General features: G+C 40.2%; 1 protein-coding gene and 1 pseudogene across 1 annotated transcript in view; one reads left to right on the top strand and one right to left on the bottom strand.

Moving 5' to 3' along the window:
- Positions 1 to 20,919, bottom strand: part of cntnap2a (contactin associated protein 2a) — a 502,190-nt gene that overhangs the window by 64,684 nt on the left and 416,587 nt on the right. Inside the window, exon 18 of the mRNA XM_088322778.1 lies at positions 11,001 to 11,171. Coding sequence (XP_088178904.1) covers positions 11,001 to 11,171 — 171 coding nt within the window. The remainder of the gene's footprint in view (positions 1 to 11,000; positions 11,172 to 20,919) is intronic.
- Positions 2,338 to 2,461, top strand: LOC148348643 (U2 spliceosomal RNA; annotated as a pseudogene).

The following is a 20,919-nucleotide window of genomic DNA, read 5'->3' as shown; positions in this document are numbered from 1 at the left end:
CTTTGAGCACACAGACTGGTCTGTGTTTAGCAAGTATAGGGACCTGGAGGAGTATACATCACCATTCCTGTCCTATGTTTGGTTCTACACAGACCCTGTTCTCCCTGTGAAGACTAGCACTCTGTTCCTTGACCAGAAACCATGATTGAACAGCAATGTACGGTCCCTGATGAAAGCCTGTAACACAACTTTCAAATCAGTTGACAAAATGGCCTACGGCAGGGCCTGGGCTGAGCTGAAGAAAGGCATCAATGAGGCAAAGCTCCAGTATAAGGACAGAATTGAGGACCATTTCAACCACAATAACCCTCGCAACATGTAGAAAGGCATCAGAACCACAAGGGTTACAAGTCCACACCCCAGCTCGTCAGCCACATCTCCAACCTGCCTGACACAATAAAAGGCTTCTTTGCCTCCTTCGACACACCAGGCAGTAGAGAATCTATACCAGGGGTGTCAAACTCATTTTAACTTTGGGGCCACACGATAGGACAAACATTCAGTCGGGGGCCGGACTAGTAGATTAAAGAGAAAGAAAAAGAGAGATAAAGATATAAGAGAAAGAGGGAGGGAAAAGGAGCGAGGGTGGGACAAAGATGGAGCGAGGGAGAGAGCATGAGAAACGAAAGAGATAAAAAGAGAAGTCGTGAGAGAGGGAGAAAGGAAGGGAACGGAAGAAAAAATCCAAAGAGAAATATAAAGACAGAAGGAGAGAAAAGAGAAAAGAAAGCACAAAGGGTAGGAAGAGAAAAGAGAGAAAAGGAAAAAATGAAGTTAGAGCAAAAGAAGTTTAAAAGACACAGAGATGAAAGAGACAAAGAGCAACGAAGGAAGAGAAAAAGAGATTCAGAGTGAAAGAGACAGAGACAGAAAGTGGAAGAAAAGGGGTTGAGAAGAGGGGGAGAGCGAGAGAGAGAGAGAGAGAGAGAGACCAATACAAGTACAGTATCTTTGTTCGAGGCACCTTTCCTTGGCAACATCAAGTTGACATATTTCAACCTGCAGCCTGTTTTTCTCTTGCGCTTCTCTGAGTGTTGTCTTGCGGGCCGGATTCCATCCCTTAGCGGGCCGAAACTGGCCCACGGGCCGCCTGTTTGCCACCAGTGATCTATACTATGCATGTTTCGCCTCTATTTTTGCATCATTTGCTTCATATATTAAGAAGGCTAATTGTATCGAGTCAATAGAGAGTAGCTTTCTTATTTTAACACTGAGCCCATTCTCAGGCTCTATTTGGTGTCTCCTTTTATAGCTCACTTGATTTCACTTACACAATCTTCTGTTTAGATTATTTGCAAGACAAATGGCGTCGCCGGGTTAGGATGAGTGCATTAACTCCTAAGATACATTTGAAAAAGTAACGCCTAGGAGACAAACAGCCGAGCGTTCAAGCGACGTGATGGCGTTTAGTAGGATGAAATAACGATCGCTGCCGAATGGCGCGGGTCTGCAGGGCACTGAGGAACAGCATTTATTTTGACGTTCTGAGCGTTATAAACTCTTGTCCGGTATGAATACCGGAAAGTGCGGACTATAAGCCGCTACTTTTTTCCCAAATGTTCAACCCTGCGGCTTATTCAGTGATGCGGCCAATTTATGTATTTTTTCTAACAGCCGCCAGCGGCGCTCGAGTGCAAAAGGTAAGATTTAGATCGGTGGAATATATGCGAGTGTGTTGCTAGCCTGTTTATGAATGAAGGAGCGTAGGACGACGTCTATATGACAAAGTCTCTTTCCCATACTGGGGAAGACGACTTTAATGACGTCAGTTATAAGGAGGACGATGAGCACGGTTTACTATGATTTTTACAAATACCGTATTTTTTTTTACAGACCCGTTTCCTTATGTCACGAGCGTGTTCCTAGTAGCGTTTTGCTACCCTTCACAGACACGGTTTGGGATGAAAGTTATAATATTGTTATTAAAGCTTTGAAAACTCTCTCGGTGTACCGTCTTTCTTTGTAAATATGTGTAACCATGTATAATATGTATTTGCAACTGTATATTTTTGTAATGTATTTATTTTAGAGACTTATTCTGATATGTTTTCCACGGGCGAATCAAAAAGAAGGGGCGAATACAACGGGGGCTGATGGGAAGTGGAGTAAAGGTGAGACGCGTTTGTGGAAGCAGCGGACATAGTGGATATATATTTTTCCCACCCTTACCTTTGGAAATATATATTTTTTTCCTTGGATTATTTTTAACAGAACCCGGACTCTGCAGGTGTGTGTCATATCTTAAGTACCGGTATCATTTTACGATCAATTTGCCGGCTGTTGTTTTTGGACTGTGTACTTCATATTCAGTTACAATTTTTGAACTGCATAAAAAACATACCGTACATGTAGAAACCATGCTCAGTTGATTTTTGCAATTGGGAGATGGAATAAGAGCTTGCTCTGTCCACTTCACGCATCGTCCCGGTATTGCAGTACCTCCGGGAACAGTGCATTTGACTGATCGCTGCTTGGCCCTGTGGCTAGGACCTTGACTTAGCCTCTTGGCTGGGAGCAAGTGTCTCGGCCTCTTGGCTTTGTGGTGTATTATGATTTGACCGATAACGGATAATGGATAATTGATAAAGAATATAGAACAATAAACCTCTACAAAACCCGCCCTCAGTTACAATTGCGGGACTCAAGGTTGGGTTTGGGTTGATTTCGTGATTGTGTTACATGATAAATGTAGGCGCATGCGGTTTATATGCAGGTGCAGCTTGTGTAAGTACAAAAGCGGTTATCCTCTTTAAATGTGGTGGGTGCGGCTTATAATCAGGTGCGCTCTATAGTCCGGAATTTACGGTAGATTTTCTTCTTTCCATCTGCGAAGAACAACGAGGTTTGTACTGCCAAAATATGTGCACGCAGATTATATTGAGCGTGTAAAACACTTGCACGTTGGCCTCGAGAAATGCCACCTGATCTTCATCTCCTTATTGTGCATTCTCTATTTATCTTTGGATACGGAAGCTAAAGGAGCCAGGCGGCAGAAAACAATCAAGCGAGGTTGGCGCTCAGTTGGGCACGGATCTTTGCCAAAGATGAACAATCCTTATTTGGATCAGCACCAAATTGCACACCGTCAAATCTACTCGCATCTTTTATATGCAAGGAATTTACCATGACCGTGACATAAGAACAGAAATCAAGGATATTAGAAATTCTAAAAAAAAAACGAAGAAAAAAAAAAGTCATCCTGCCCACAATCTAATCAGCAGTGATTACCAGATTTTCTATTTGTGGAGATAATGAACAAATACATTTGGCTTCTCTTAAGCTATCACTTCTGGTACATGCACACACATTTACAAAGAAATAACACAAAGGCATTCCAATTTGTAGTTCCTTCCAACTGTTCTTGACATTTCTGGGCATAAAAATTCAAATTATGCTGGAAAAACAACATAAATCAAAGTGGAGACATTAGGGTACACCTCCTTCCGCCAGAGAGCCCCAACCAGGGTTTGAACTGGGTAGAGGTATGTCCAATCACCATACACTTGCGCCAAATGATCCTGTACCCTTTTTGGGAATTTTGAACATCACAGGTTGTCGGGTCGTTTTCATTTCCACCTCCATGTCAGGTTAGTCTCCGTTTCCTTGTCATTTTACCCCTTGCATTTTATGTTTCCATTTTTGGTTTCTGATTTGGTCTTTTTTGTTTTTTTTCCTGGTTTGTTGTTTGGGGTTTTTGTTATTTACTATGTGCCCATAAATTTGTTTGTTACTTGTTCCTACTGATAAGTTGGTCGCTTTGGTTGTAATATTTCTCAGAATTCACTGTGTGAATATAACTTGTTTTTATATTCCAAAATATAAAAACAATCTTTCACACACACACACACACACACACACACACACATGAAGTAACGTTTCAATAATCAGTCTAATTGCATCTCTTGTACTTTTATCAATCTTATATTCTTTTATTGTGAAGTGCTCATGGGTGCTGTTTCTCCCTGACGTATAATAAATCACGCCCACATTGTGGGCGGGGTCTCTTTCCCTTCTCTCTGAAAACATCATGGAGGACGTGAGTAATCCTACTCTTGGTATTACGGTTAGTGTTTAACAATATATATGTATTTTATTTGTGTAAATATAGCTACGAAATAGTCTTAATAATGACTAACTTTAACACTACTACTCCTGGTTTTAATAATAAATACCATTATTGTCTTGAGCACCCGTGCCTAAGTTCCTGCTTCCCCCACATGGGTCCTTCACCCCCAAAACTTAACATGAGTAATCCTGATTGTCACAGAGCAGAAGAATATTTTGATTTTTAGCAAAGAAGACTGCAGAGCAGATAAAGTTAAGGACAATAGTTTTCAGCATACAACATGACAGTAGTCTGCAAAAAATAAGGCAGATACTATTTTTGAGTGTCAAAAAGACGATGCAAGTTTTCGATAAACAAGAACACTAGTTTATGTCGTAGAATAGTGGTCCACAGCCTTTTTGTGTATCAAGGACCGGTTAATGTCTTGAGGCTCACCTTAACAACAACAGCAGCAGAAAGTTATATAGAATAAATACAAATTTGTCAACTATGGGTATTAAATAAAATTAAAAAAGCATGTTTATATGATAGTTAAGCATATTTTCTTATTATTTAAACATTATTGTTTTAATGAATACATTCCCGTGTTTTTTCATTTAACTCTAGGAGGCGCAAAATGATACAACATTTTCCTTCAAGGAGGGTACTCATACCTGTCTTGGTCCCTCGTCCCTTTTATGTACCGTATTTTCCGCACTATAAGGCGCACCTAAAAGCCTTTATTTTTTTCAAAAGCTGACCATGCGCCTTATATTACAGTGCGCCTTATATATGGATCAATATCAAGTCGCAAAGTCTTGCAACTAAGGCAAGCAGCCGCCGACTAGATTTTCCCCCGAAGGCGAAGTATTCCGCAGTATATGCTGGAATTTATATACCGGCGTTTCATTACCTAACCAATGTGTCAATCATAATTTGAATCAGTCACTATTGGCTAAAGTTATTCGGAGGTAAAGGGGGCGGATCCTTTTTATCATTTACAGGCTCGCATAGGCTAAAGGGGCGAAACAAAGCCTGCAATTGGCCGAAAAAGATGAATGTGAATCACACGTTGGGTTGCACTTCGGCATAGAGAAAACATTTTTTACTATTCTGTATTTGTAAATATTTTACTCTCCTGGATTTACTACACTCACGGTTGTAAGAAGACCACGGTTACGTATCATTATTGAACGTGATGGCTGCAAGAGAACTTAGGTGAGCTGTGCGGCTTTATATTTTCCCGGTATCTTGTTTTAGAACGGGCTTAATGTTTCTGTGATGAGTCTATTTTAAGACTAAATTCAATTCAAAGTGTTTATTGTCATATGCACAGTAAAGAACCCCGTTTCCCTGCACAATAAAATTCTTACTTTGCTGTCCACACAGTTGCCAGCAAAAAATAAAATGGAAACTAAGAAATGTTTGGCATTTCTTGAATCCCAAGACTTTAGCCTTCCGAATGATATTTGTAAGGATGCATTTGAGTGATTGGTGACATTGTACAGACACTGTTTCCGTACATGTCTGAGACACGTATTTGCTTCGTTGCAAGCTTTCGGAATGTTAAGGGGGTAATACGTTTCACTGAACTATCCGACTGTTTTGTTGACGTTCCCATTGTAGCACCTTATAATCCGGTGCGCCTTATGTATGGAAAATATAGGACCAAAAACTATTTTTTGGGGGTGCGCCCTATAACCTGGTGCGCCTTATAGTGCGGAAAATACGGTATATACTGTAATGCCCCCCTTTAATGAGGAACATTGAGGAACATTGCAATTAAAAACTAGTTTTTCATTGTTCACTCTAGTTTATAAAATAAGCATCTTTTTTTGCTAGTGAGATACAATTCATGTAAAGTTTCTACTTCTAAGTTCTTGAACTTATTTTTCAATGCTTTCCATTCATACCACTAAACTGGAAGTGCATGTTTCCTCCGCTCGGTTCAACTTTCTCTGACACTCTTTAGAAAACTCTTTAATCCTCTTATTAGTTTCAGCTACTTATTCATTCCAAGATACGGTCCAAAACTGGTGACCACAAAAAAATCACACACCCGAGGTCTTGTAAGCCTTTCATACAACATGGACATTCATCTCATTTTATAAGCCCCAATCTGGTCGAGTATATTCCTGCTGCTGGAGTGTATTCCTCTGATCTGAAAATGAGCTGGGATGTTTATAACCTTGGGGGCGAGAAAGGTCCTTGAGTCTCAGATGGCACATGTGTAGCCATGGAGGCACCCAGAGGAAACATATTCCTGCTTTTTAACAACATTTGACTCTGCCTCAAATCCGGTTAGCAGCAAGCCTTTAAGTTAGTTCCCGCAGTAACCTCTTGATTATGGCCATGGAATTTTTTGTGCTGGAATTCAGATAAATAGCATCCACCTGACAGCAGTATGACCAACAAGGTCAATCTACAGTGCTTGGGTAAGTTTGAAACGATTAGTCGACATTGACTACAAAAGTCGCTAATAGAAATAATCGACAATGAATTCAATTGGTGACTATTGTCGCCGGACACATTTTTCCTGATTCCAAAGTTTGCAAAACAGACCTCACGGTGCGAGAAAATTTGAAAATAATTTAACGAAAATGATGACTCACAACACGTGGTAAGCTTTCTCTCCTGGCTTTGATCTCTTTGATCTCCGGCAAAACTAACTTAAAATGCGACAGAAACAAAATGAAAATAAATCCTAACAGCTTGCCAAAATCATTTTTGCCGTTCCATGTAGTCCGTTACTCCCCAAGCCTGCACAAAATTGAGTCATTTTATTCATATTTAGTTTCTTTTGTCTTTTATTAGCATATTTGGTATTGGAGTAATCCAAAAGTAATTGAAAGTAATCAAGTTAAAGTAACCCTACCCAACCCTGCAATCAACCCATACAGTTTTAATGACGCGCGTTGAACATTTTATAAATTGCTCTCCTACTTACGACCATTCGTAAAACGTTAGATACGAAAAAAGAATTCGGGATGTTGAAAAATATCCGTACATTGCTGTAAGTTAGATTTTGTATTGTGTGCACCTTTCTCCGAGTACAGGACATTACTGTGATGGCGCTGTGAGAGGTCAGCCAACATCCCCCCGGAAGTGAAAAAATCCGCTTCCTCTTTCTAGTTCGTGAATAAACATAATAACGTGTAGTGTATCTCTAGCGTGCTAAGAATGTTGGCGTTTTTATTGTTTAATATCTCGTGCATCCATTCAATATGGTTAGTGTAAAGTGTGAAGAAGAGGCGAGCCGTTTCTTTTAAAAAGAAAGTGGAATAAGGAAGTTTGATGCGGTTGAGAAACCGGTCGGAACGCTTTTATTCGGCCACTTAATACCACGGCGGAGGACCTCTTGAAGCCCATCTTCCAGAAGTAAGTTAAACTCAACTTTATTTATCTCTATAGAGCATATTATTTTTTTAGTACAAAACAATACAGGTTTCTTATACAAGCCTTAAACATACTTATGTAAACCTTAAACATACAAATTATAGCACTGAAGCAACTTACGAACAAATTCAACTTACGAACGATCGTCCGGAACCTATCCCATTCGTAAATACGCCAGTGTCTGTATTTTGATATAATAGAGAGTTTCAGTGTTATGCCAGACTGAAATTCAATGCGTGCAGTCCGAAGACCAAAGGTCAGTTGCTAAAATCGTTTCATTTCAAACTGAAGAGAATTGTTAGGTTTGTTTGTGACAGATTTTGTGGTTAACCACTGAATGCACTTTATAAATTCCCATCATATTTGTTTTATTTACTGTTCTACTGCTGCTAATGAGCCTGGTCTTGGTTTATAGCTGGGGGTCGAGAACCTATGGCTTTCATAAATAGGTATGGCTCAGAGATTAGATAATACTTATTTAACTCTCACCTACAGAGTTCTAATTCTGATTCTGACTCTGAGTGAGGTCTATCTGCGGATAGCTGACGTAGCGCTAATAATAAGAAAGGTTTGGTCCAGTATATAAAGAGAATACTTCCCACTAATGTTGACAGTCAAGATGTCACACCAACACATCCCGTTTTGGCTGCAAGTCGCAAAATAATCCTTTATATGGAAGCCCATTCAATAATATAGGTTCACTGTTGAGAAGTTAAATGATGAAAACCCACAGAAAAACTGTAAACAGATAGAAGCGCCAGCCAAGCATGCATGATATTTGATTGAGCGAGCGGTAAGGGTAGGCGGCGCTATTCATACACTGCACTTCTGTCAGAACCAGAACGGAAACAAGACCCACTCGCGTAACGTTTCTCACAGTTTTATTGGGAAGAAGGGAAAGGATTGCACACACGATCGGGTGATCGCTGGTCGCTCTGAACGCGGAAGTGGGACTTCCGTGGCGAGCAAAGGCGGTGTCGGGAAAGGAAAAAAAACGGGTCAGTAGCCGGGATAGAAGAGCAAAAACGTGGTCGGGAACGGAAACAAGTCGAAAGCCAAGAGAGGTGAGTAGACGTGGTCGAGTTCAGAAACAGATCGTTATTCGGGACGGGAGAACAGACGTGGTCGAGATCAAAACAGGACGTAATTCGGGACGGGAGAGAAGACGTGGTCGAGATCAAAACAGATTGTAGCGGGAGGCAAACAGAAGGAAAAAAAAGGGGACAGGCGAAAAAAGGGCTTGCCGTGTAAAAACTGAGATTCGCAGACGAACCGATAAAAGGGGACTGACAGGACAGAGCTTAAATACTGACAGGGAGCCGATCTGTCAACAAGCTAGAGCTGGCGCCATGCGGGCGGGGCCAATTGGGCGCCAGGGCAACCGAGAAAACTGCTCTATTGTACAGATGGGCAGTATGTTCAATAGAATATTGTCATTATATTCAGTACTTTTTGTTGTAGAAATCTGTGCTGTGTTAATATCATTTGCCACATAATTAAATATATGGCATCCTAATTTAAGAACAAATGAATAGTTTTCAACTCATCCTTTCTATCTTTTTGATGACAGGTCGACTATTAAAATAGTCGTTATTTGCAGCCCAATTCATTAGATGGACCTGTTTATGGAAAATAACTATTTGGTGAAGATTGTGTGATAAGATGTGTAAGAAGGCCATCGTGTAAAAAACAACACTTTTTTAATTCTCCAAAATAATTTCCCTGGTTGGCATCTGCCTCAAAAACAAGGCCTGGCAGAGTAACAGGGCACGGTCAGAGAGTCGCCTTTGACACCAAATGTTCAAATCTACTTTGAATCCCAACGAAACGGTCATCTATTTGCATGCATCGTTTGCGCCAGGACACACGTCGTGATTAAACTGAAGATTGCCATTTTAATTGCAATTTGAACACTTTTAATCAGAGTGAAATCCACTGAAGCTACGAGGGGGTCGGGTGAAGGCAACCTGCTGCATGACAAGTAAAGAGACTCGGAAAGAGGACGATGCACAGATGTCTTGTCATTGAGCGGCCATTAATAATGCTTTCGATTCCTTGCAACAGTTGGCACTGCAATATTTAGAGATTTGGGATTCGGCGACGCTTTATCAAACTGGATTTTGATTTTTTTGTACTAGGCCTGTCATGATTACCGATATGCTCAAATACGTCCACAAATGCTTTGGCTGTGCCAAGAGGCAGATACGCAAGTCAAATACATGACACATTTTTTTACCACAAGGCAGAAGTCATAATCATTATTTTACAATGCTTTGCAGATGTTTCTTACACCAGGCTTATAATAAATTAAAGATTACGAATTATAATGGATGTCTATAAGTCCAAATAAGGTACATAGCCCACTTTGCGTATAGTATGTGGTCGGCTCCTAAATACAATGACATTTAAATCATAGCACAGATCCATTTTTACTTTTCAATGCTCTCTCTTTGATTCGAAATACAAAAAACATGAAAATCTGAGCTCTCTCTCTACCGTTTACAAGCACCAATCACCTCCCTGCTCGGTCACTGCACCCTGATCTGTTCTACCCGTCTGTTCTCGTTTAGCTGTTCTGAAATCCCTGCCAATCGAGCTCTGAAATTAAAGCCGTGCCTTACAGCCTACCTTTGTCAGATCGTCTGCAAAGCCTACACCCGGAATCTGCCTCTTCTGAATCTGAACCTGTACCTGTTTGACCCTTCTGCCTTCTCTTCTACCCCGTTCTTCCAGACTCGTGTTTTACCTACTCCAAGACCAGCCACACTTACCTTGTTGCTCAGTTTCCTTTTTGTTCCAGCTTTCAAGCCATCTTTCTTAAAGGTAGTCCCAAATCTCTTTAAGATTTCTCTTCACTCCAAGACCCTCTCTCCAGTTTCCCCATCCCTAAGTAAACTTTCTTAAAGTGACGGAATTTTGGTCCTTGTCTATCTGATTTGTCATAAAAATCTACATGAAATACACCTGCATGCCACGGGGGTAAAACATTAATCAGTTAACCCCTAGATTACCGACACCTAAACGTAGCACGTTACTCTTAAAGTATCCATCCAGTTACAAATAACCGAACGTACTCATATTGGAATCTCTTTTTAAAAAGTAGCTGCCACAGCCATCTATCATTTTGTTAACCCAAATTGGCCCGCGGTTTGAAAAAAAAAAGTACTGATCTCTGTGCTAAATGGTAGTTGTAGTCAAAACCCAGAAGTCTGGGCTTTTTTCTTCTCATATAGTAAATTATGGATAACGCATTGGGGAATATAATCAAAATTAAAATAAAACTACTCATAAAACTACTTTGCGATTTAAAAAAAACAAAACGGAGTAGTGGATAGGCTATTTGATATGACCTCATTACAATGTGAAGATTTCCCGTTTTCAAAAATATACACAATTGTCAGTGACAATCGTCTGTGTCATCACATGGAACCTATTTATCATATTTTTCATATATTTTTGCATTTGCATTGAACAGGCTGTGATAACATTCAAAGACAATGGAATTATCATCACGTTCAAACCTTGAGCAAAAATCTACAATATAATGAGCAAAACTTACATTTTAGCTCTAACCGTATGAAGTCAGTGTTCCCAAGGTTTTCCAGGAAGACCCCGTAGGGGGCACTGGTCTTGAAATAGAACGAGATGTCAGCACTGGTCTCACCCTGGAAGGTGGCAAAGTGAAGATAGGAGGATGGTGTGGTAAATGAAGCCGCGTTCCAGTAGTTCTCTGTAAAATAAAACAGAGTAATATATATTAAAATACAATTTTAACCTTTAACTGTTAAACAATGAAAAACTTAAAGGGACAATATCTGACCAGTAGATGTGACTGTATAGTGTAGTGCAAGGATATCCAGGGTTAGCTACATTTTGTTACTTACTGGTGCAAAGGGCTACTATGTTGTTATTATGCTATTACTTGGTTGTAACAAATAGACATAAAGGTAAAATAGGATCAGTCAACCACAAAAACATCATGCAAGTTAGAAATCAAATTTCCCAGAAAATCGCAAAAACCCATCAGTGGTGTACTATTTTCAGCACCTGTCCACAGGATACACAGTTGTTTTTAAAGGGATACCTAAATTCTAAAACATACAAAGTGTGAGCAAACAGTACATATTTTTAGGACTATATATATATATATATATATATATATATATATATGTCATCTGTATATTCCATGCTCCATTCTATATTCTTATCATTTTCCCCCAAAACAAATTTTGAAGACAGTTTGTCTCGTCTTTGACTTCCTTAGCTCTGACGTCATGTAAAGCACACCAGCACCCTAGCAAGTCAGTCACTCTATGGTTAACATGTCAACCAGTCCAAAAGGTTTTACGTTTTTTAGGCCAAGTTTTGGTAGTTTTTGTGGAGAATGCCTAAACGTTGTGTCGCAGGTGAGTGAAGCAATGGTACAACAAATGGCGAGCAGCTAAAATGGGACGAACTGGTAAAAATAACACAGAGAGCTAACAGGCGCTAAACCAGCCGGGACACGGCAGGCTAGCCGGCTGCTTAAAATGGCTAATCAGCAAATAAACGGGAGGATGGCTGACAGAATACATGCAGTAAGCAGCCAGGATAAACTTGAGCCAAGGAAAAGAAAAATTTACAACGGCAACAAATACGAACCCACCCGAGAAAAAACAATGAGCATGCCTGGCAAGCCAGCTAGCCGTCTGCAAACGGGGCTAAACTACGCCGAACAAAACTGGAAGCCTTAAGGAGCCCGCTCACTAACAGGGAGCTATCTTGACAATATTATATTAACTGCAAGACACACAGCAAAAAAAAGGAAGGAAAAGTCACAATCACATACCTAAAAGGTGGCTAAGGCAAAAAAGGAACGCACGCTGTACAAGACAGCAAGTAAACTTACTGCCAAAGCTTGAGAAGATTAAAGCAAGTTCCGTGGACAAAAAAGTGATGAGGACCGAGCAAAGTTCCAATTACTCCAAGTGAAAATGAGTGCTGTGCAATCATTAATTACTAAAATCGCTGTCTGCGCTTTGCTTCTTTTGGATCTCGCACGTTCTGTGCAGAATTGAAAAAAAAAAATCCTTTAAAGGGTGAGTGTGTATTATTTGATCACTAAATGTTGATGTATGGGGTAGAGCAACCAAAAAGGAGTGCTACATACAATAAAGAGAGGTACAAACTATCTCAACTCAAAGTGACCAAACTGCACCATTTTTCTTTTTTTAGTCCAGACTATTACAAGGTTTTTGGCCGTACCAGTCGTAGAAAGATGGCAGACAATGGTTTCACTTTTTCACAAAAGCTCTTTTGTTTGTTTTAATCAAATATGTTGGTTCAGCTAATATTTTGAAGAGGACAGTGTGTATTATTTAGCACTTTTGAGTGGTAAAAAACCTAATTAAGTAAAAAACAATATTAAACCAAAATGAGCAAAAATAAATGGCCAATCTCATGAACATGATTTTTTTAAAATGAGATATTTTGATAAATTATCATTTATTTTACGAAACCTGTACCTCACTTAATGTCCGTCATCTTGCTGCTACAGGTACCCAAAAAACCTCAAAAAGGCTGGGCAAAAGAAAAAAAGGCAAATGGCTATTTGTTCACTTTAAATCACGATTATTTGTACTCTTCCTTTGTGCTTGCCAGCTCTTGTTTTCGGTTGCACCACACAATAACAATAAATAATGCACACTGGCCCTTTAAGGGACATAAACCATAAATGTTTCCAAACAGTTGCGTCATCTCTAGCCTACCCCTTTGGGGACTCATTAAGACGCTTTAATTGAGGATTTCGTGGCAAGGTCTAAAATATCTTTTCGCGAATGAGAGGAAGCCAGAGATTTAAAGTGACAGTCCGTATAATTGGACAACTAAATATCGATGTATGGTGGAGTGCAACAGAAAACGAGCGCTTAAAAGCACAAAGAAGTCTACAAACTTCGGAGACTCAAAGTGACAAAAATGCACCCTATTACTTCTCATTACTTAGCCCAGCCTATCAGAAGGTCTTTTTTTTGGGTGGTACCCGTAGAAGCAAGTTGACAGACAATGTAATTTAAGATAAAAAAGTTCCTTGATCTACAAGCAATTAAAAAATATGCATGTTTGTATGATACTTCGTGTGTTTTTATTTTTATTCGATTATTACTTTTATTATTTTAGATTTTATGATATTCAAATCAACATCATATTTTTTAATTTTTTATTTCTTACCACTAGGAGGCACTAAATAATACAAAACAGTCCCTTTGATATCTTTTAGTTTTCTATTAGCTGCCTCTTGAATGGCAGGAAGACGATTCTTTCAAAGATGGACGTGTAGAGCAAATAAGCCCAGACTCTGGTCAAGCGTTCCTGGTCCATATAAAAAGAGGAGCTGATCGATAGCTCGTCCTCTTTTCTTCTGACTGGGTGATTTGTCTCGCATGACGGCCACACCACGCCTGCACTGCGGCCTTGAGTTTAGCACGTGGGTCATATGTTGCGACCATCCGGAGCCAGGACGAAATCTTTCCACAACAACAAGTAAGAGGACGGTTTCAGATTTAATACCATGTTTGCTGGTTTTTCGGAATGAGGCTTTTTTTCTGTACAGGGGAATCTCCCCGAATCAAAACTTATCTTTTTGTGCTAGTAACTTCTAGACTTTCAGTGGTCGAAAACTCCCATAATCTCCTGCGCCTTCCCCTCCCCTTTTTTTCATATCATTCATTCTCTGTGTTAATAAAATGTGTGTGCTATTTTAATCGGCCTGGTTCATTGAATCCATTTTCTTGGGATGTGTAATTCATATCAGAACTCAAAGAACTCAAAATAATAACGTAATTTAATTTTTTATAAGTGTAGAAAATTCTAGGATCCTTCAGAGAAAAAAAAATATTTATGGTGAAGCACAAGCAACATTTAGAGGCAAAGTAATTTAGTGATTGCAGTAAAGAATAATTTGTTTCAAAATTAAAAGCAAGGAAAATCCCCACGGATGTAATTGGTCAATATAGAATTTTTCAGGGATTCTATGCTGTTAACTTTTAACATGTTGAGTAATGTATATAAACAAGTTGTCTTACTTGATTTTTGTAGATCTGTAAATATTTTAATTGATATTTTCTGTGTTTGTCAGGAATACTGTGGTTCATTACTCGCTTTTTTTACGTAAAATCAAATCCATTCTTGAATTTCAAAGAAAAGTTCATGGTAGAGTGATATAAATGTTGTTATAATTTAATAGTATAATAGATTTTTTAACTTAATTATTAGGTTGTTTTGTGGGTAACAGAAAACTCAGTATATCCAGTTCTCTATCCTCTTTTCCCCATTACTAATATCTATACACACATTTAATTGGTCTTTCAATTGTATCAAACTCATTATTTCACGTGCAACTATCTCTTTTATGTCCCATATTTCATTATTCCAAACTTTCTATGGTGAGGTTTTTAATGCAGAACTTTTCATTTTCCGCAGGTTCAGTCAAATTTAACGAACGGTTGATTATAATCTAAAAACCTGCAGCGCAATCAGATAACGTCTTTTCTCTCGGAATGCGCGAGCCGCCGAGGCAAGGGCGGTTGGAGTCAGGCTCTACTTTTCATTAGGATTTTTTTTAACGACTTGTGATTGAAGCTGAAGAAGCGGCAGCTAATGAAGACAAAGTAGTTTCTTGCTAAACACCTTCTGATGAATTATCAGAGTGTGCTTGATGAAGTGACGCTGCTGTCACCCTGCCATTTTCTTTGCCTTTTCTTGGGTATGCACTGATAGCTCAGTGGACCTTGTCAAGTGGGAGGTGAAGGGCAAGGGGAAGGGGAAGGGGTTGACTTTGTAAAGTACAAAAAACTAAGAAGTGATGCGATAGAAAAAGTAGCAAAGTCAGTTAAAATGTCGGCGACGTGAGATATCGATCCTGATGAATAATCAATGCAACAGAATATTTCAAACACAACAACATAGAAATTTGGCGGCACATCAGCTGATTGGTTAGCCCATTCGCGTCACAGTTCTGAGGTCATGGGTTCAAATCCAGCTACTAGCCTTCCTGTGTGGAGTGTACATGTTCTACATGGATACTTTATGCATCCCCGTAGGGAAATTCACACTTCCAGCAGTATACTTTTGTTGTTTATTAACAGATTAACAGGATGGCCTCGGGGTGCTGTGTTGTCGTTTAACAACAGCGGAGTGGATGACGTCACACGCTAGGCCAAAAGTTCGACAACCCTGCAGCAGATGGAAATCTTTGTGCCCAGGGTTACACCACCTCGTGTTTACGTAGATAGCGAGTCCAGCACCTCTTCGCTTCCCGCAGGCTTTTGTGTCTCTGTCTGTCCTAACAGCGCTGAAACCGGGTAGCTCCACGTGAGATTGGAACCTAAAAATTCATTTTTTTAAGTATCGTATTTTACGGACTATAAGGTGAAGCTTCTTTTGATAGTTTAGCCAAAGATGCGACTTATACCAGCTAATATTGTGGAGAATATCATTTTACATGTTATTTTCACACTAAACACCAAGATGGAGCTCTAGGCCCATGTTTATTATTTAAATCCTGCCAAGTCATGACGAAAAATGTCCCTGTGAGAGACATATACCCCCGCTTCCCCCAAACCCTAGCATCACTCGCTGAAAATATTTACTTTGGGGAAATGACACCATTTTGAGACCGATTAGATGCCTTATCTTCTGAACATTCTTGTTCCGATTGATAAGGGAAGGTGCTGTCATTTCTCCAAAGTAAATATTTTCAACTTGGTCAAGAGATTTCTACACAGGGGACAAATTATCTGTGCTTTACTGTTCTATTACATCCATCCATCCATTATCTGCACCGCTTATCCTCAGTAGGGTCGCGGGGGTGCTGGAGCCCATCCCCGGGGCAGGGGACACCCTGAACTGGTTGCCATCCAGTTGCAGGGAACACAGAAAGAGACAACTCACTCGCTCATTCACACCTAGGGACAATTTGAACCGGACAATTAACCTGACATGCATGTCTTTGGAATGTGGAAGGAAACCCACGCAAGCACGGGAGGAACATGCAAACTCAACATAGGAAAGTAGTCTGATTAGATACCATGACCTCGGAAGTGTACCCCGGATGCTCTAACCACTCAGCTGCCGTGCTACATATTCAAGTGCATTCCCCCCAAAATGAGATATGAAGTCGTTTTTGTGACGTTTGTGCTAGTGGCGTATGCATGATCCAGCTAGGGGGGGACATTTCCCGCGAGGGGAAACCTTTTTGTGGGTGGACACCGGGGATTTATAAAAACAATAGGGGAATCTCCCCAAATCAAAACTTTCTTTTCATGCTAGTAACCAGACTTTCAGTGGTCAAAAACTCCCATAATCTCCGGCGTCTTCCCCTCCCCTTTTTTTCCTATCATTCATTTTCTGTGTTCATAAATTGTGTGTCCTAATCAGCCTGGTTCATTGAATCCGTTTTCTTGGGATCAGTAATTCATATCAGAACTCAAAGAACTCAAAGTAATAACGTAATTTAATTTTTGTCAGTGTAGAAAATTCTAGCATCCTTCAGAGAAAAAAATAGTTATGGTGAAGCACAAGCGGACACTGGTGATTTATAAAAACAACTGAACAAAAAACATCATATTCTGCAGATTAGAAGCTGAGAGTAGGGGAATAAGAGTCTGACGAAAACGTGGAAGCAGAAAGCAGAAGTGGCGTATTGTTTACATTCACACTGAGGATGAACATTACATTGGATTGAGTGATTTAGAGTGAAACTGATAGTTTGGTCAGCATGTCATTCATGCTCGAGTTATAGAGTTAGAGAGCTAGGTGATTATCGAGCAACCCCACGGTGCGGAGGTCCACGTTCAAGACGAGTGGAAAAAAAAAACTGACATGGAAAGAAAACGTACTAAGCCATCCGGGACCTAATTTAGAAAAGTTGGGGTCCCCAACTTTTGGACTTACCTCAGGATTGCACTCATTCTGCCTGTCGAGCAGAGAGGAGTGTTTCAAAATTGAAGTTGATAAAGTCGGACCTTAGCTCCACCATGTTTTAGGAACTGCTCACTGGTCTCACTGTCATCAGCACTAATCCCGGAGTAGGGGAGTAGACTGCTTATGACAATATTATAAAGGATTTTGCATCAAAGAAATCCAAAAAGGTAAATGTACTGCATTTATATAGCGCTTTTCAAGTCAATGAAGACCTCCCAAAGTGCCTTACAATGTGCTTCACACTTACCCATTCACACACACACTCACACACTAATAGGGAGTCAGCAATGCAATTACATTTTCTTCAGTGTGTTTTCGAATGTGTGTGGTTGTGTGATATGCAGTGTTCATTTTACCTGTGAAAAGTGATGGGTCCCAGGGACTCGCATGCTCAAAAATCTATGGGTCCCAACAGAGATCAATGGGTCCCCAAAATTGAGTGTTATCGCTGTTGAAATTGTAAATCGGCGGCAAATATATAATATAAATCTGTATATTCATTCAGTACATTATACATGCTGAAATAATTATATTAATCTATATTTTCATTCATTTTTAATCATCACAGTTCATTGGTAATACAAAGCAGTTATCACTTCAAATTTTTCAGTTCATATATTCTTCGTGGTTTGCTGTCCCGCCATAGTTGTAATGCCTTCTCAAGGTCCAATCCATTATCATCCTCCTCATAGCGTAACAAGGAATATAATTTAGTCCATTTGGGCAGAAAAGTCCTTTTCTTGCTAGTATTCTTTTGTTTATTTTCTTTCGTCGAATCGTTCGCTTCAAAACACGTGTTTTCCGTGCCTTTGCGGTCTTCTGAAGAATTTCTCCGCCGTTTTTTCGTGCCGGAATTATTGCCGTTGTTACCACTTTCTGTGTTATGTTTCGACTTATGTTAAAGTTAAAACTTATATAAACTCTATGTTGGCAGAATTACTCAAATAAAAACAAGCATTAAGGTAAATACATTTCCCAAACAGGAGAGCGCTGTCCCGTGGCCCAGATGGACCTCGGCAGCACTGCCCGCTCCCGTGTGTCTAGTTAACTTTATTCACACAGGAAACAGAAAAATACACCGGAAATGCGACTTCAAAATAAAAGAGTACAAGACTGATAAACATACAAGAGATGCAATTAGACTGATTATTTAAACGTTACTTCATGTGTGTGTGTGTGTGTGTGAAAGATTGTTTTTATATTTAGGAATATAAAAACAAGTTATATTCACACAGTGAATTCTGAGAAATGTTACAACCAAAACGACCAACCTATCAACTTATTACTGACACTGAAGAAATTACCAATTTTTTGTCGATTTGCACCTAGTACCTACTGTTTTTTCGGAGGCATACTTCTCTTTCACTCGACAACCGCCACAACAATGACGTCATCGCAAAGCAACAAGATCTCTTTTGTCGAGATCGGCGCGAGACCAAAACAACAATGTCGGATGGCGGATCTGCCTGACGAAAAGTTTGGAGTGCAGTAAATATTTGTTAAAAAAAATATAAGTAATCGGGTAATAATGACAATTTGGTGTCAAAAACGTTGCGTCCCGGGGACGCAGGAACCCGGGCAAACGAGAACACTGGATAAGCTGGATATACTAGATAAGTTTATAATATATTATTGTTCTCTGCACAGTATTTTCCATTTTTATGTATACATTGTATTTGGAATTATTGTCACAAGTCAGAAACAAAGACAGGACCCAGTAGCATTCGTTTACTAAGTTTTATTGATAAAGAGGGAGAGTAGGGCTTGCTTCCACGATCCGATGATCGACGGAAACGGGTAGCGGGTGGCTGGAACGCGGAAGTGGCACTTCTGTGTCGAGCGAGGATAATGGTAGACTTCAGGGATACTGGTCACTAGCTGGGATGGGTGAGCAACAACGGTATTGAGTTCAGAAAAGAGGTCGGCAACAGGTATCAGACAGGAAACAGGGTAAAAACAGGTCGGTGGTCGGGATGGCAGATCAAGGCAGAAAGGGGTCCAGAAACAGGTTGGCAACAGGTATCAGGCAGGAGAAAACAGGGCAGACCAATGTCTTCTCCTCAATAAACTGTGAGTAATGTTATGCGAGTGGGTTCTGCTCCCTGTTTTCTGTGCTGGTACCTGACATTATTGTTTATTAATGCAACAAACTTGCAGCCTGGTCATCCTGGAAGCAGGATGACCACACATGCGGTCCCTTCTCAAGGTTTCTTCATTTTCCTCATGTTGAGGTTTTTGAGTTTTTCCTTGCCCTCATGTAGGTTTTAGTTCAGGGGATGGTGTCATAATAGTCTGTAGTTTGAAATAGTCAGTGCAGCCCTTCGAGACTCCTTGTGATTAAGGGCTATACAGATAAACATCACTTCTCACAAAAGACCATAAACTAAGTAAAGAATAAAGATGGTAGGATATTGATTCGCGTCTCACTAAATGTCAAAAGCCGCTAGCAAGAATGGAGGCGGAAAGTCCGACAGCTACATCCAGACATAGGAAGGACACCAGGACAAAGAAGTACAGCCTGAGGCTGAGTCGCACAACAGGAGGATGAAGCGAGACAACAAGAAGGGAAAAAAGGAGTTTATTGAAGAAAGAGATCAAAAGATCTCAGGTCTGAAGTGCAGGATAATCAAGATGGATGCCGGGAAGAAAGCATTGTTGGAGAACCTCTAGACTGTTCTTAGGGGGGAGAAAAGTAGAATCGTATTTCTGGACTTTAAGTTGCAGTTTTAGTCGTAATTTGGCCTAGGGTGCGACTTATACACAGGTGAGGGTTATGCATGAAATGATTAACACCAGTGTTGGGCTCATTACTCTAAAAGAGTAATTAGTTATAGTTACTCATTACTTCTTCTGAAAAGTAACTGAGTTAGGAACTGAATTAAAAACAGTGATTGTCAGAACTAGAACAAATGGTAGACCCAATCGTGTAACGTTTCACACACAAGATTATTGGAATATCAAGGAAACAAACACCAGCGATCCGGTGCTCGCTGGACGAGGGAAGCAAGTCGCTCACGGGATCAGAGCGTGTTCGGAATGCAGAAGTGAATCTTTCGGAGCAGGAGATCATAGCATGGTCAAACGGGAAAAACTGGTCGGGCGATCAGAACGTGGTCGGTTGACAAAAACGGGTCATTAGCCAGGACAGGAGATCAAAACGTGGTAGGTGGTCAAAAAACGGGTCGTAGCAGGAGACAAACGGAGAAATCAGTAACGGACGAGTGGAAAACGGGTGACAAAACGGGACCGACGGGAGTCAGAGTCAAAAATGCTTTCCTTGTGAAAACAGAGGTTCCCCTGCGGACTGACAAAGGGTGAGTGAGAACGCTGAGCTTAAATAGGAGGGGGGACCAATCAGGTAACCAGCAGTAGCTGGCGCCAAACAGGCAAGGCACAGGCGAGTGCAATGAGTAATCATGAAAGTGATTAGTTACCAGGGAACATAACTATTTCCGTTCCTGTAAAAATAACTTGTTGTACTGTATGTCAAATAATTTGAAGTTTTATGAGCAATACTT

The sequence above is a fragment of the Urocampus carinirostris genome, chromosome 18, assembly GCF_059441175.1.
Source record: "Urocampus carinirostris isolate Australia breed hairy pipefish chromosome 18, RoL_Ucar_1.0, whole genome shotgun sequence".
Classification (NCBI taxonomy): domain Eukaryota; kingdom Metazoa; phylum Chordata; class Actinopteri; order Syngnathiformes; family Syngnathidae; genus Urocampus; species Urocampus carinirostris.
This window is presented reverse-complemented; position numbering and strand designations above follow the sequence as displayed.